At 39.4% G+C, this 15,345-nt stretch overlaps 1 protein-coding gene across 1 annotated transcript in view; it reads right to left on the bottom strand.

The window, feature by feature from the left end:
• Positions 1-9,415: 9,415 nt before the first annotated feature.
• The window catches only part of LOC119795021 (POU domain, class 2, transcription factor 1), a 96,860-nt gene continuing 90,930 nt past the window's right edge, over positions 9,416-15,345 (bottom strand). Inside the window, exon 16 of the mRNA XM_038302828.1 lies at positions 9,416-11,297. Within this exon, the coding sequence (XP_038158756.1) occupies positions 10,915-11,297 (383 nt within the window). The 3' untranslated portion in view covers positions 9,416-10,914. The remainder of the gene's footprint in view (positions 11,298-15,345) is intronic.

Here is a 15,345-nt window from a genome sequence, read left to right as displayed (position 1 = left end):
GGGACCAACTTTGGGGATGCCTGATCTACCCTGATCATTGTATCTTGGTTTTGTCCGGTCCACAAAGGCCAAGCCAGGATTAACAGGCGTGGCTATGTTAAGCTAGGTGTAAGTAATCAAACTTAACTCAGTTTGCTGATGAAGATTCTCAGTCATCCAGGTCATTTTGTAAAAGTTTAAAAACAATCCACTGGACTTGGTTTCCAAGGTTTGAATGAACTCAGCGGTTTAACTCAGTTGCTTTCTTCAACAGACCATGGGGTTGACTGTTAGGTTTATTCAATGATGATTATAAAATGAATGTCTGTGTGTGCTTATGAAACATTTGAGCAAGGGGTGCTCCAATGTGTCTTGTGATTCAGTCAGGAGACCATCCTGCCTTGTCATTCTGGTGGAGCATCCTGTCTTTATGAACTGATCAATTGTTCTGTCAGAACAAATACTGTTTTGTAACCATGTGTTATGTTCTGTTAATAAAAGACGGCTGCAGGAGAGGATTCGGTGAAAGAAAGCTTGAAGTTGGGTTAGGCTTTTTCTTTCCACTCCTGCAGAAGTTGCTTGAATCTCTTTCCTGTGTAGACTCAGTTTCTCTTTTACAAACCTACATTTTCTGAACCTAACATTGACCACAGATTCATGGATTAGGTAAACTATAGTGGATCGACTGTCTAAACAGCCTAAAATAAACATTTCAAACATATTCTCTTGACTGAAAATGTCACAATTAAAGGAGTTACTTATGATTTTTCCCAAATAATCAACTATTAAGTTAATCAGTGGTTGATGGTGGTGGAGTGGTTTAAGGCTTTGACTTGAATGTGTGGGATTAAATCCTGGGTACATCATGAAAGGCATCTGTTGTTATACAATAAATATGATTTAACTTCTTTTTGTTATACAACCTGTCAGCATTCATACAGAATTAATACGATTGAACCTGCAGCAGGTCAAGATTAAATATAGAAACATTTTTTAGACTGGTAATATCAGGTTATGTTGACTATAATGAACTGGTGACTTAAAAGATGCCTGCACACATATTAGATCCTCTCACTTGTTTTAGGTGTTAGAAAAATTTCCTGTCTCCGGCACAACTGGACCTTAACTCACACCTGTTTCAAAAGCGATCCATGAAGTTAAAGGTTCTGGGGGTCATGGACTTTTAGCCTCCATGTTTCTGAAGATGCAATCAGCATCACAGATCGTCTGTTCAGGTATTTCGATGCACATAATAAACCATAAGTCTGACCTGAATGTTTGGGTTAACAAACCCCCCCTCCTGTGCTGCAGGTGGTGTTTTATCTTAATGCGAGTGCAGCCCAGCTGCACCAATAATATCAGAAAATGATTATTTCTAACAGTAACGTTTTCCTCGCAGCCATAAAGCCCAGCTTTATGAAGGCTCATCACTGCAGTGCTGAGGACTGATCCTCCAGGCTCGGCCGCGGAGCTCTGCGCCTCCCTCAGGGTTACGTCTGGTCTCTATGCTGCCGCTCTGATTAATGGCTTCCTCGCTAGATGAGTTTTGGAGGGTGATCGTCTCGACAGGTTTGTTGTGGTTCCATTCGGGTTTTAATGGTGCTTTGGGGAAACATCACACCTTCGGATATTTCTTATAACTCCACCCTTACTTGTACTTCTCAACAACTTTGTCCTTGACTTGTCTGGAGAAGTCCTTGGTCTCGGTGGTGCTTCAGCCTCTGGGGCCTTTTAGAAAAGTTGTTAATAGCAAATCAGATAATGGGACACTGATTGCACATAGACTGACTTTATTTTCTGAGTTCTGTAGCTTTTGAAGGTGAGTATAGATATGGACAGAGTGTCTTTTTATTGTTCTAATTTTACTTCATTAGGTTAGAATATTTTTTGCAGATTTATCACATAGAATGACATTGATGAAGTTTAAAATTAGAAGCTAGAATGCAACTAAATGGGTCAAAATAAGGTTTTGCCAGCCACTGTATATCTGCACATTTAGATTTGACTGGGTGTTTTTTTTCTGTCCCTTTGCTGGGTTTTTCCTTTTCCGCTTCATTCTTTACTCCATATTTTGTATGCTTTGATTTGCCTGCTTGCTTTTCTGCTGATAAGCCTGAATTTCCACCCTGTGGAACCGTAAAGTTATCATAATTCCATTTAGAGCTTCAGCCGTCAGACTGAAGGCCTTGAATTTCACTTTTTGATTCTGCTTCTCAATAAATGCAAGGTGTAAAGATCCTGTAAATGCATCCAGTTTTGCAGTGCTACCCACCTCAACACTGTGCAGGATCTGGTGTAAAAACCTTTTATAAATATGGTGTTAGCAGCGCTGCTGACATGGGCGGTTCTATACAGGGGCCAACAGGGGCCAGTGCCCCTGTAGCTCATGTCCTGGCCCCTGTTATGGCCCCTGCACTTAAGACATAATACTTTATTTTTATTTTTTTTCTTTACAAATTCAGTTTTACTAATAATTCAAAAACAATAAGGTGATAAGGCTTCAGTGGTATTGAGATAGGATCCCAGTTTTATCTACTAAATGTTTTTTTTATGCTCTATTTTCTACAGGTGAATTTATCAGCTTTTCTTGAGTTCTAATTTAGATTTTATAAAAAAAAAAATAAAATAAAAAAAAATGGCAATTTGAACTTAAATTATGTGAAAAATATGTAACATCCCGAAATCCTGAATCTATATTGACCTAATAAGAAATAGAGTTTTAATTAAACCTAATTGAATGGAAATTTTACTTTATGCAGCTCTCTTAATTTATTTGAATCCCTTGCCGTGTTTATTTCACACTTTTCTGGGCCCCCTTAAAAAACAATGCTGGCCCCCTGGTACATTTGGTCTAAAACCGCCACTGGCTGCTGACATTATACTGCAAAAACGATCTAGAAATAAGTGAAAAATTCCTTAAATAAGTGTATTCACCCTTAATTTGAGTAGGTAAATGAGAAAGTTTGCAAATGGAATGAGTATTTTACTCTTAAAATAAGATAATTAGATAATATGCACTTAAAATAAGAAAACAGAATTGCATTGTCTTATTTCAAGTGTAAATTGCTTTCTTCCATTGGCAGAATGTCTCTTTTACCTCCTCAATTCAAGAATAAATGCAATTATTTTAAGAAAAAAAATCTTATCTAGATTTAGATTTTTTCCAGTGTTAGGTTTTGTTGTATTAAAGGAAGTTATAGATAAAACAGTAGGGAATCAGAGGTTTTATGTTATTTTTATTTTGAGGATTTGGGGGGGGGGGGGGGGGGGGGGGGGGGGGGAATGGAAGAAAATTCTTAAACCTGCATCAGAGCACTACCTGTTTGATATGTGGACGGTTTTCCAGATTCTAGATTTAGATTTTTTGCAGTGTATGCCCTCAGTTTACTTACAGCCTGAGTCTCAAAAATATGTTTTTGTCTGTAAGAGCTCCTGGATTTTATTCAGCCTTCCTAAAGGCGAGCCTAACTTTAAGAAGCGGTGTGATCACATGCTGCAGTGGCTCCAGGGTGAAATCCTGTTTTACCTAAGGCAATATTTCATCACATAGGCCTATAGATGACTTTGGGAAGGCTTCATGAAGCAGGTGATAGGACTTTGAAACTACCCATAATCCTGTGCTGCATCACTATCACTGTCATGCATTGGCGTAGGTTTGCATAGGGACCATAGGGACATGTCCCTACCAAAATTTTGAACCGACCTAATTGTCCCTACCAATAATTGGATGTGAGCAACATGTTTATAATTTACAGCAGTAGTTGTTGCAGCAGTGGCTTCTTTTCCTCTCGCAGCTCCTCTGCCTGGTCTCTCCTGTCCCTTACATGCAGCAGCGCATGGAACTGTGCTGCGCTGTTTAACTCCACTCTCATTGGTTGTTCTGAGTTCCGCCTTCTCTCCCTCTGATTGGCTGTTTTCTAGTCCGCGTGTGCTTGGAGCACTTCATTGAAAATTTATTCACACTAGAATGCAGCGGTTACTACAATTAATATTAGGCTACAAAACTAGTCCCAATAAAAAAAATTAATATCATGTACACTAAAAAACAAAAACCTTTTTTTTCTTTTTTAAAACGATATATTCTGAGTCAGCCAGGAGTTCTGAAGACTGCTGGAAAAATGGGCAAATAAAGGCTGTAAGCCATCAACATTTCTGATTCTTAGCAACAGCCAATTAAGAAAGAAAATGTGAGGGTTTCCTTTTTACCGATATTTAGTTGATATTACCGTTTTCATTTTTTTGTTTTTATTTTTACAATTTTAATATAACTTATCTAAGTGGGTTGCTCTGTGGTTTCCCACACACATTTTACATTTATATTACTGTATGTTTTAAAGTCTCTATACTCTAGTTAATGATGAATCACCTACTAAATTAGTTGACGATTATTGAAATAATCAATATGATTCATTTTTTTTCAGCCCCAGATGAAATACATGAAATGGGCGACACAGAGTAACTACAGCCCAGATGTTCAACTTTTATAGTGAAGTTAATATTTTAATGAATGTATTATTTTGCTTGATACAGAGAGAGAATAGTAGGTACAAATATTAGAGTGGGGTTTAACTCTGCACAATTCTATATCTTCAAAAGAAAATACTGTATTTACCCTCTCTTAGTCGTTCAAATGAAACCGTTTTCAAAGTGGAAAACAGTCCTAATTCCACATTCTTCAGAGCCGGTGATGCTTCAAACATTGATAAACAGCATCTAATGCGTGTAGAGCTTATAACATTTTTTTTAATGTAGCAAAATGTTGCTTTTCTCTTTTAACAATGAATTCCTCTTATCAGTACGGATGCTCACATCGAGCATAAAAAAGGGCATGCATATTGCATAGCACCAATGACACCAGACCAATAGTGTCCCTAACAAAGTTCAAATCAAACCTACGCCCTTGCTGTCATGTGATGCAAATACCATGCAATGACCCCTATAAAGTAAAAGACAGTAAATAAACCACACTGAGACATGAAGTGACTTTGGTCTAAATTCGCACTTTATTTCTAACACTTACAGGTTTGTTCTGCCCCCTCCTCTTCCCTGCCCCCCCCCACCCACCCCCCAGAAAACAACAGGCACACAGATAGCGATGAGTTAAGGTACAGTAGGACCGTTTCAAACCCAAAAAAACGTTCCCAACAGAATCAGCTTTCAGAAACAACTCGGACAGAGAAAGTCTTCAGGTCAAAAAACAGCACATCGTAAGCAGAATAAAAACGCAAAACACGCTCCTTCCCCCCCCCTCGCCGTCCCACAGTGGTGCTTCTTCCAGCTTCGTCACCACCACCATCTTTAGGTTTTATTAAAGAACACTTTAGGGGTTCACGTCATAAAATCGTTGGGGGGTTGTACAATGCGGAGAAATCAAAGTGGAGATCTTTGGTTTTCACTGTTGAGGTTTTTTTTTCTTTAGCAGTAAAATCTATCTTTGCTGTCCTCTTAACCTTTGGATTTAAGCTGCATTGTAGAAAAAATAGAAAGGAAAATTTTTTAACTTTCTCCTCGATAAATCAACATGAACACGGGCCAAACGATACGGACTGAAGTTATTCTCTCATTAGTTCTCTCTGTAGCTAGAACGTCATGGTAATGGTTGCAGTAAAATGAACATTCACAGAAGAACCACAGTAGAAAACGCAGAGTGGATCTGTGTTTCTACCAACAGCAGGCCTTCGTTTCCTTTAATTCATCACTAACAATGTCTATTTACATGTGGAAAGGCGTGTTTGTGGCGCAGCGCCTCTCTGTGGCAGTTTTAACTTTGGTATCATTCTCGGTCACCGCCACAAACAAGTCCGACTACACAGGCACACAAACGGACGGAGCTGCGCTGCTGCTGGAGCCGAAAGAAAACACAGAAACCTGTATTTGGTGGGAATCTGCTCAGGTTTCAGATCCACGGAGGACCCAAGCGCCTCCAGCAGACGAGCAACACTCAGAAGGAAAATTAATACTTTAAATCCAAACAGTGATGAGAAGACACACACAGCGGACCCTCAGCACCTCGGTGAAAATGGAGGTTAAAGCCTTTAAACGGTTCCTTCATGAGCCGCTTTCTCATCCCTCTCTCCTGAGTTCAGACACGTTTTAGATTTCATCTTTAAAGCTTGAAAGTCTATTTGGTTTCTTTTTCATCAGAGGTATTTGTTCGAGTCCTGATCCCACGGCGGGACGAAGGGGAATCGGAAAGCTTCGTGGAGAACGGAGGAGATGTAAATGGAGGAAATTCTCTCTGGATTTAAACAAGTTAAAGGATAAAGGAACTTCTTAAACGTGTCAAAAACCGATAGATTCATCTTCACAGTCTGAGAACTGACAGCTCACTTTGTGCTGCTTTACAGAAAAGAATTACAGCTGTTTAAAAGAGCATCCAGTCTTTTTAAAGCTGGTTTATAACTTTAAGTCATTAAATCTGAAAACAAATAAGAGATTTTAAATCAAACTAGGAAGTTCTAACATCCATCTGCTGCTCTGATTGGCTGGTTTGTTATTTAAAATGATAAAGTTTGATGGATAAACTCAAATTTGTCGGAATTCCTCCTTTACATTTCTCCCCCCCCTTCGCTCTCCATCCGTTTCCAACAGTCACTAAAGTTTGTTTTGGTTTGAAACACTAGTTCGGCATCTGAAGAACACCTCTCTGCAAGTACAGCCTCACACAAACCCCTGAAAACGAGTACAAAGATCAAGAAAGACTTAAATAGAATCCAATAAATACATAAATAATCAATAAATAAACAAAGAGAGGGACAGAGAGGTTCATAAAATACATTACACTATTCTTCCCTAAACACCCCCCCCCCCCCAAAAAAAGCACACATCTCCCTCATACAATAAATACAAATATTTTTTTTTTCCAACAAAGAACACATGAGAGAGGAAAAAGTTTTAAAGCTTTTGGTTCAGAAATCGTCGTCTTCGGTTTTTATCGAGGATAAAAGTCCCAGCGTCGGTAGAAATGAGTCAAATTAAAAATAAAATAAAGGTTGACGTCCCGCTAAGAGGAAGCCAACCTGTCCAAACCCCCATCGGTACCATCCTCATCATCGGCTGCCTTCATCTCCATGTGTCTTTAAAATGAAAGGTGTCGCTGGTTTCAACACTGGACTTGTTCTCTTGTGTCATCAGATTAGTTCTTAATTCAATTATGACAATTTTTATTTATCGTTTTAAATGTTTACAGGTTAGTACCGAGATATTCTGAGGTTTTAAACATCTACAGTGTGATATCGTTAGAGTCCTTTTAATGCCAGAGAAAGCGAAAGTTGGCCTCTCTCACTTGTTGCTGCACACTGTCAGCCAGCTGGCTGAAAGAAGACGACTAAAAACAAACTTTAGGCCGTCTGGAAATATTTCTGGTTTAAAAAGAAAACAAAGATGTGAAGTTAAGAATTAATGCACTATATTGATATCCGCTTGTTAAACAGGCTTTGATCTATAGAGAAAAGGGGCAAACTGATTATATATCCTTAAAAGATTATATAACCTAAGTAAATCCACCTGTATATAAGCCATCCGGATTGTACATATTTTTATTATTTTTTATCTTTTATTTTTATTTTGTTTATCATTGTGTGCGATACAGGTACACTTGCACCTTAATCCTTATTTACCTTGATATACAGTATATATATTGTTTATTCTTAATGCACCTTCTTTGACTTCTATGCCAATATGTGACAAGTGAATTTCTCTGCTGAAAATATTTCTTTTTTTTTATTTATTTTTTTTTATTTTATATACTCTAATAACCCCAGAGGGATTTTTGGAGTATATAAAATCTGCATTTAACCCATCCCCCTGGGGAGCAGTGGGCTGCCATTGTGAGGCGCCCGGGGAGCAGTGTGAGGTTAAGGGTCTTGCTCAGGGACCCAGAGTGGCAGTCTGCGGGAGTGGGGGATCGAACTCACAACCTCAGGTTTCAAAGCCCTATGGCCTAACCACCAGGCCGCCAATCCCCCCCTTACTTTTATTTTATACCGTTAAAATGCACAAAGAAAGAGCAACTTTTGGTAGTTTTATTCGAGCTTATTACATCTAATGATTTCTTACCAGGAGCTTATTTACAAGACAAAGATTTGTTTGGACTGGTTGGATGAAAAACTACAGACTAAACTCTACTGGTGGTCAGCATCTGGATTAAACTAAAACCAGAATGAACAGATTACATTACAGGGTTTAATGTGGTTTTGGTTTTAATGATGAAATTTGAATTCCTAGTTGGAGATTTACCAAAATTGTGGCTAAAGTCACATTTTTGACAAAAAAAAAAAACTGTTATAACTCTGGTGTTTTTTTTTTTATGCCTATAAACCAGCAGGAGACAGGCTGCAATTTGTGTTTTTTTAACCCTGTAATGCCAAATGTATCGTATTTGATACATACAGTTTCTGAAATGTTTTGCGTCTGACACCTTTTGCATAATTTAATGGTAAAAACTTTGCTCAAAATCCTATTGTACACAATCAGATATACCTGATAACAGAGGGCAGAAGACTACACAAAAAATATTAAAAGGCCAAATAAGGACTTCAAACTAAAAAATAGTAATTTTGTGTTTTGTTTTAGTCTTAGTTTGGGCTTTAAAGGGTTAATCCATAAATATATTATTATCAGCTTGTATTAGTAACAGTGCAACAATATTTGGCAAACTCATTTGTTTTCTAACTTGGAAGTCTCACTTTTTCCAACTGGCCTTTTTTCCTTAAAATGTGTATTTATTTGGCTAATTAGTACCTTGGTTTGTTTTTAACTGTTTTTTTTATTTAAATGAAATATAAATTTCTGCACAAAAAGACGCCGGAGATGATTGTGAAATTAAGAGACACAAGTCCAGGTTGAAAAACAGACACTTAACCAAAGTTTCTCTGCAAACAAAGGCTTGTTTAACCAGGTTCACACTCAGTAACGCAGTCATTCAGCTTGTGCATTGGTTTGGTTGGTCTATTTGGTTTGTTGTGTATCAAACAAAAGCTTTTGGTTTTCAGTTTTGGCTTTTTCACAAAGTTCTGAATGGACTGAAAAGCAGTTTTTCCGCCCCTGTAAATCTTGGAAGCTACATTTTCACAGTCGTTTCCAAACATGTGAAGAGAAAGAGCAACTAAAGGACGCGATGGGAACGTATGAAAGAAGGTAAAACCCTCCCCTGCTTCCAGACTTCTCTTACGACACGGCGGGGAACAGACACACTATGGAAAAACTAAATATAAATATATAAATTCAGTTTGTTGAGGTTATTCCTTATCTAATGAGTCCAGGAAAGGAGAGAATAAAGCCGGGGAGGGGGGGTTGGCTTTAGGAGGGAGGGAGTGATTCTGTCTGCCGGAACCAAAACAGCGATCACAGTTATAGACGGACAGACTGGAGCTACTCACCCCTCCTCCCCCTCCTCTGTTTGTATTTGGTTTCACATCAGTCGCTTAAACAGAGCAGGTAGCAGAAGGAGTAGCTTTTGGTTTTGGGTTGTTTTTTTTTTTTTTGGTCCTCTGCTTCAAGCGCACTTCCTCCTCATCCTCTCCTTCGTCCTGCTTTCCCCCCTTTGGCTCCTCTGCTCCTCCTCGCTTGTTTTGGGCCCTTTGATCTGATCTTTGGAGACAAAGGAGAGGGGCAGATGGGTTGGAGGGCAAGGTTTTTTTTTTTGGTGGTGGTAGTGGGGGGGGGACGCCGGTGTTTCACCTCCTTTTGTTCTTTTTTTTTTGGTCTATCTTATGCTTGTATTTGTGTGTGAGGTTTGTCTGGACTCTCGTCTCCCGGGCGAATCCAGAGACGAACGCTGCCAGAGGCGATGCTTTGGTATCCAAGAGTGACGGTCTGGAAGATGACATGATGATGGTGGGATGGGATGTGTATGGCCTGGATAATAAATCAAAGAAGGCAAATAATGTAAAAAAAAAAGAAGAAGAAGAAGAAATCCCATGATAATGTGTCCACATCTAACCCTCTAACGGCTGAGCTCGGGGTGTTTGCTTTGGTTTGAGAAAATAAGGATGAATCTCCAAAAATCAGACATGTAATTAAAGCTGTAGTTAACTTTCATTGGCCGTACGAGTTTTACCTAAAATATAGCGTTTCTCAGAAAAGATGAGCCGTCTCCTTGCATCCGTTCTCATCGTTAAATCCGGGTTTTATTAAGACAAGCAGTGTCTGTAAATGTACGGCAGGCTGATCGCTGTAAAACTGTGAAGTGAGAGGTAGGTTCATATCCTGCAGGTGGGATCAGCTGTAAAAATGTGGGATTATAAATGCCTTAAAGGTCGATGGTTAGAAAATAATACAAAAATAGATGTTTTGCAAAGCGTTTTGACTGAAGATGAAACAAAGGAATGAATCCTGAGTGGAATGGAGGATGTTTGACAGAATAAAGATCAGAAAAAGTATTTTTCAGCTAAAGCTTTTCTCTCCGTTTGTTGTTTTTTTTTCTCTCTTTTTTTTTGGTTTGCAGTTTTTGGTATTGGGAGATTTTGGTTTACATCTTTGTAATGTAGGTTTTCCTCTTGGAAACACGTACATCGTTTTTCTCTTTAGCCTCCTCGGCTTATGGGACAAGTCTTTCCTCAGCTTCCTGTTTCTCCTGAGCAGTTTCATCTCTGCCGTCATCAAGTTTTATTCTTTTCTTTTTGGTGTTTGTTTCATGATGTCAGGTGAAAAGAAAAGCTCCTCTCTAGCTGTAGGTCATTATTTGGTTTCAAAGTTCCCCTCTTCGTTCTCTCCGTCCTCTCCATCCTTCCTACTCGCTTTACCTCCTTCCCTCATGAGTCTGTGTATTTTTGGCTTCAGGAGACTTCAGAGGGAAAAAGGGCAAAGAGAGACAATCTAGAGATGGATCAGGAGGAGAGATGGCTTTGGTTGAAAGGCGATGTTGTAGATTTTGATTTTTAAAGCTCTGCTTCCTCCTCGTCCTCCTCTTCTGCTTTGGCTGTCAGTCTCTGATCACTCCGCCATGGCTCCTCCCAGGGGCGGCGGTGAGGCTTCGCTGAAGGAGCAGAAAGAGGCGGGACTCGAACAGGGAGACGCAGACTCCTCTGGGCATGAAGTGGGGCTCATGAGGTTGCTGGTGCCAGTGGGTGAAGATTGGCAATAGGAGGGTCTGGGGCCGCTGACGCCGCCCGCGCTGCTGCTGACCAGCCCCATGCTGGACATGGAGGAAGCTGCTGTCGAGCAAGTCACCATTGGCAGGAGGCCAGGGCGGTTCAGGAAGAGAGAGGGGCGGAGGGAGGGGGGCACGGAGTGACCGCCGTGTCCGCTCAGAAACATGTGGCCCGGCCCCCCCTCCAGGCTGGAGATGGGTAGCTGACCGCCGCTGGCTGCCAGAGCTGATAGGAGGCAAGGAGGGGGACCGAGGAGGGTGAAAGGAGGAAATACAAGAGAAAGTGAGCAAAAAATCAGAAGAAATACAGAATAAAACTTCCTAAATAAGCAGAGGATGATCAGCAGGAGGGGGTGATGGAAATGAGGATGAAATACACAGAAGAGAATGTACAGAAGCTCAGTGTTTTGTTAAAAAAGGATCAGTTCAAAATGTCTGACAAAAGGATTTACTGTAAGATGATGAGACACTTCAAAATGATACTAAAAACACAAGAATTATAAGAGCTGAAACTTTATTTTAACTGTGTTTAGTAGGGGTGTGAATTGGCAAAAAAATGGCAATATGATGCAACTAATCCTGAACTAGCAGTGTACATTAACAAAGATGATATTTTAAGATTTTTTAGTAATTAAACTCTGAAAAAACCTCAAGAGATCTTATTGTTGCTCTGCTGCGACTGGTGCAGAGCAGCTAAACAATGGGCTCTATGGCAGTGTGCTGCCAACTAGTGGCTGGAGGATTAGGAGGTATATAAAAGTAACACAATGTCATGAATGTTTTAACCTGACTCCGCCAGATGGATTTGCTCCGCATATCCATCTGGAAACCTTCCGTTAAAGTAATTTTGGGAAGGGGCGAAAATACTGGTTAGCTGATTGGCCTATGTTGGTGATAGACGGGCCAAATAAACCAATCAGATCAACGAAGCATATGACGTACTAACAGAGCGACGACGAAGAGGAGCCAATTGATAGATCAAACTCTTGCCGAAACCAGTCGGGAGAAGAGCAAAAACATATTTTCCTCTGAGAAAATCCTCCAGAGCAGTGTTTTGCTCTTCTTTCAGTGAAGAAATACTCTGTAATTCCGATAAAACTTGCTCGATAGCCACGCTAACGCTAGTTTCATCGGCTGAAGCCGCCATGTTCTTTAGACTGAACTGTCGCGCTTCTCGTTGCGTCACACTTCAACCCGCCTCAAAGCCAACGCTGATTGGACGTTCGTTTGGTGAACGGCTCCAAATTCTCTTTAACGAAGAGTCTCCAGACTGATCTGCGAGTGAAACCTTGAAAGCTTGCGAGATCAGGATGGTCTCACGAGGCTATGAATGTCTGCCTATAATTTAGGTTTTCAAATTTTAGATGAATTTGGATGCAATTTGAATCCGTACCAAAATCCTCTGATATATGATATTGTATAACATTTGACGGAATCCATTTTGACTTACGCCTTGAATTTTCAGAGCTGAATTTGACTTGGCTGAGTGTAACATACAGAGCAACAAGGTGTAAATTTTATCTGTTTTAGTTCTATGGAGTTTTGACCTGTAATTTTCAATTCTATTTTAGTTTGTTTATTTTTTTCATGTAATACTTCTCACATACAGAGGAAAGAACTAAACAAAACAAACAAAGAAAAGAAAGACAAGCCCACAAGAGACAGACTGCTGCAGCAACACAAATGACCCTAACATCATACCTGCCATCTACTGAAGCAATGGGAAAAAAGTGAAAACAGCAACTGGAGACTAGACTTCATATAATCAATTATAATAAAGACAAAAACGAAAACTAAGTACATTTTCTTTTAAAACTTTGCTAGTTTCCGATTAGTTTTCTAAACTCATATTACAGTTTCAGTTAATTTTCATTATTTTCAAGCTTTAGTTTTTAACTTTATGTGAGTCATTATTTTTTTTTTTATAATTCTAGTTTTTCTCGTTAATAAAAAAAAACAACAAACAAAAAAACTAAAATATTCTTGCAGAGTAAAAAACACTAAATGTGGGTTTCTTCAAGGCTCCATCTTTGTCCTGCTTTTTTTCCTTACATGCTCCACCTATTAATAAAGAAAACTATAACCAACTGAATTAAAATGTTAACATGTTCTAACAGGTTCTGCGTGAAGGTATATTTATTTATTCTACTATAGGCTGCCTCAAACTGAAAAAGAAAGAATACTGAATAACAGACAGAAAATCTGTAATTCTAGACGGTCACCATGAAACCGAACAAGTAAACAAGTCAATTAGGGCCTCAGGGCTCTGTTCTCTGAACTCTTTTTTTCCATATCTACATACTCCCTTTTTTCTGCTTATATAAAATTACAGGATCTCTTACTATATAACAGATTACTCAAGTTAATAACTAAATACATTTTATTTAGCTGAAGACTGAAGCTTTCCTGTTGAGAAATGAATGTTATTTTATTTTAGAGTGCAGAGATGAATTTTACACAGCTTATAATACTTCTAATACTGACAGAGACATTTGTCTCTCTTAGCCAATATAGATCTGTGTAAAGATTCCACGTGAGTTTAGTCTTTCTTTTATTGCATTTCTACATATTCGCATGCTCTTAAAATCTGGACAGTGCTCTTACCTTTCATTACTTTTAAACTTATAAGATATAGCTTTTAGTTCTTTTAATGTATTGCTCTGCCTCCATAAAGGGAACTACTTGTTGTAGTAAAAATAAACCTGCTCTGCTCATATAATTCCAGATAAAGTTGAGATTATAACTCATGTTTCTATAAATATTGGTGCTGCTTAAAGAAGTACAATAATTATCAATTTAATCAGTTTCTGCACAAACTAAGAAGGATATTCAAAAGACACAGAAAACAGCCACTGATACAGCTGTGTTATGAAAGAGACATAAAGGTGTCTATTTGATCTAAATTAGCAGCAGGAGATAAATGATGGTCTGCAGAGGTTTACTGGAAAGTCACTGAGCTTCACAGAGAGTGTGATAACTTGCATGTAGTTGTGAAAAGTTTTGAGTAAACACAGCTCAGCTGCAGTGGAGGTGTGGTGGTTTAGTATTGTTATGGCAGAGAACTGGACCCCTGAGGTATCAAGGATCCTGGTGAAAGAAAAATAAAAGTTTGTGTGCACTCATTTATAGTGTGTACTAGTCTGCAGGTCTACACTAAGTTCATCTGGTTACATAAAATGCACTTATGCAAATATATTTGTGTCACAATTACTGCAAATAAAATAAAAATCTTAATTCTGCAGAAAATTGTTGGAATTAATGTTTCTCTGCTTTAGTTTGACTGTGATTTAGTTTAAGTGTAAATTAGAGAAAAGGTCAGGAAATGATGAAGAATAGTTACTGAGAACAATACCTTCCTGACTATAAGGATAAATGCAGGTGAGATCAAACTCTATCGACTCCTGTGGACTTCATCTGTACCTGAACCCAATTAGGACAATGGAGTCATGAAGTTTATTTCAGAGATTAATGCTCCAAGGCTTTCGTTTCACTTTAGAAAACACTTTTCTGCAGCAAAGAGATTAACTCTGGGCTGAAGCTGCTTTTACCGGCCGACGTGACCATCTTTCTGGTTCCAGCGGAATAGGAAACACTTTAATCCATTACAGCGCCATGAGTGTAAACATTCATAGGACGTATGTGTGGCCCCAGAGGGAGCCAAAGCTGCAATCCTCTCCTGTCAACACTTCATTTCAAACCCGTCTTTTCACGGAGCCGCCTCTTTTATTTCCTCCTGCAGCCTAAAACTCTATCAGAGCCGACGGAGCCAGAGCTGCGCTTTCCATAACAGACTGTATCCTTCTCATCAACACATGGCCTGAAGGACGCTGCCTCTCCAAAGAGCCAGAGAAAAAGATGTTCAGCTGCGCTATAGGCAGATGGAGCACGTGACGGATTCGGAGCTGAGCTTATTTGCGATGCTCAATTGATTCAGCAGCAGATCATCTCAGTCAGAAAGGGGAACTGTGAGTGAAAGCTGGTTATTTAGCCAACAGGTCTTAATATTGTCAGGGTCCGGATTGTGTCTGTTCAACTGTTCGCCGTGAGCTGACTCGGCCTCCTAAGCTCCGCCATAAGGGGCCCTTGTCAGTCTGTGATAATAGCGGGGCATTGTATGAGAATGAAATTGAATCTTTCACCATACTGAGAGATTCAAAAACTTTGTGCTGAGGAGGAGCGAGCGCCGGTGGCGACTGTCACCTGAGGCTTTGCGAGAAAAATGAATTTCAGACAGAGTGGATGAAGGGTGAAATGGGAAGTGGTTTTTGGAAATG

The sequence above is a fragment of the Cyprinodon tularosa genome, unplaced genomic scaffold, assembly GCF_016077235.1.
Source record: "Cyprinodon tularosa strain WSP-4 unplaced genomic scaffold, ASM1607723v1 ctg5, whole genome shotgun sequence".
Classification (NCBI taxonomy): domain Eukaryota; kingdom Metazoa; phylum Chordata; class Actinopteri; order Cyprinodontiformes; family Cyprinodontidae; genus Cyprinodon; species Cyprinodon tularosa.
The sequence above is the reverse complement of the archived record's forward strand: the minus strand, read 5'-3'. Positions and strand labels throughout refer to the sequence as shown.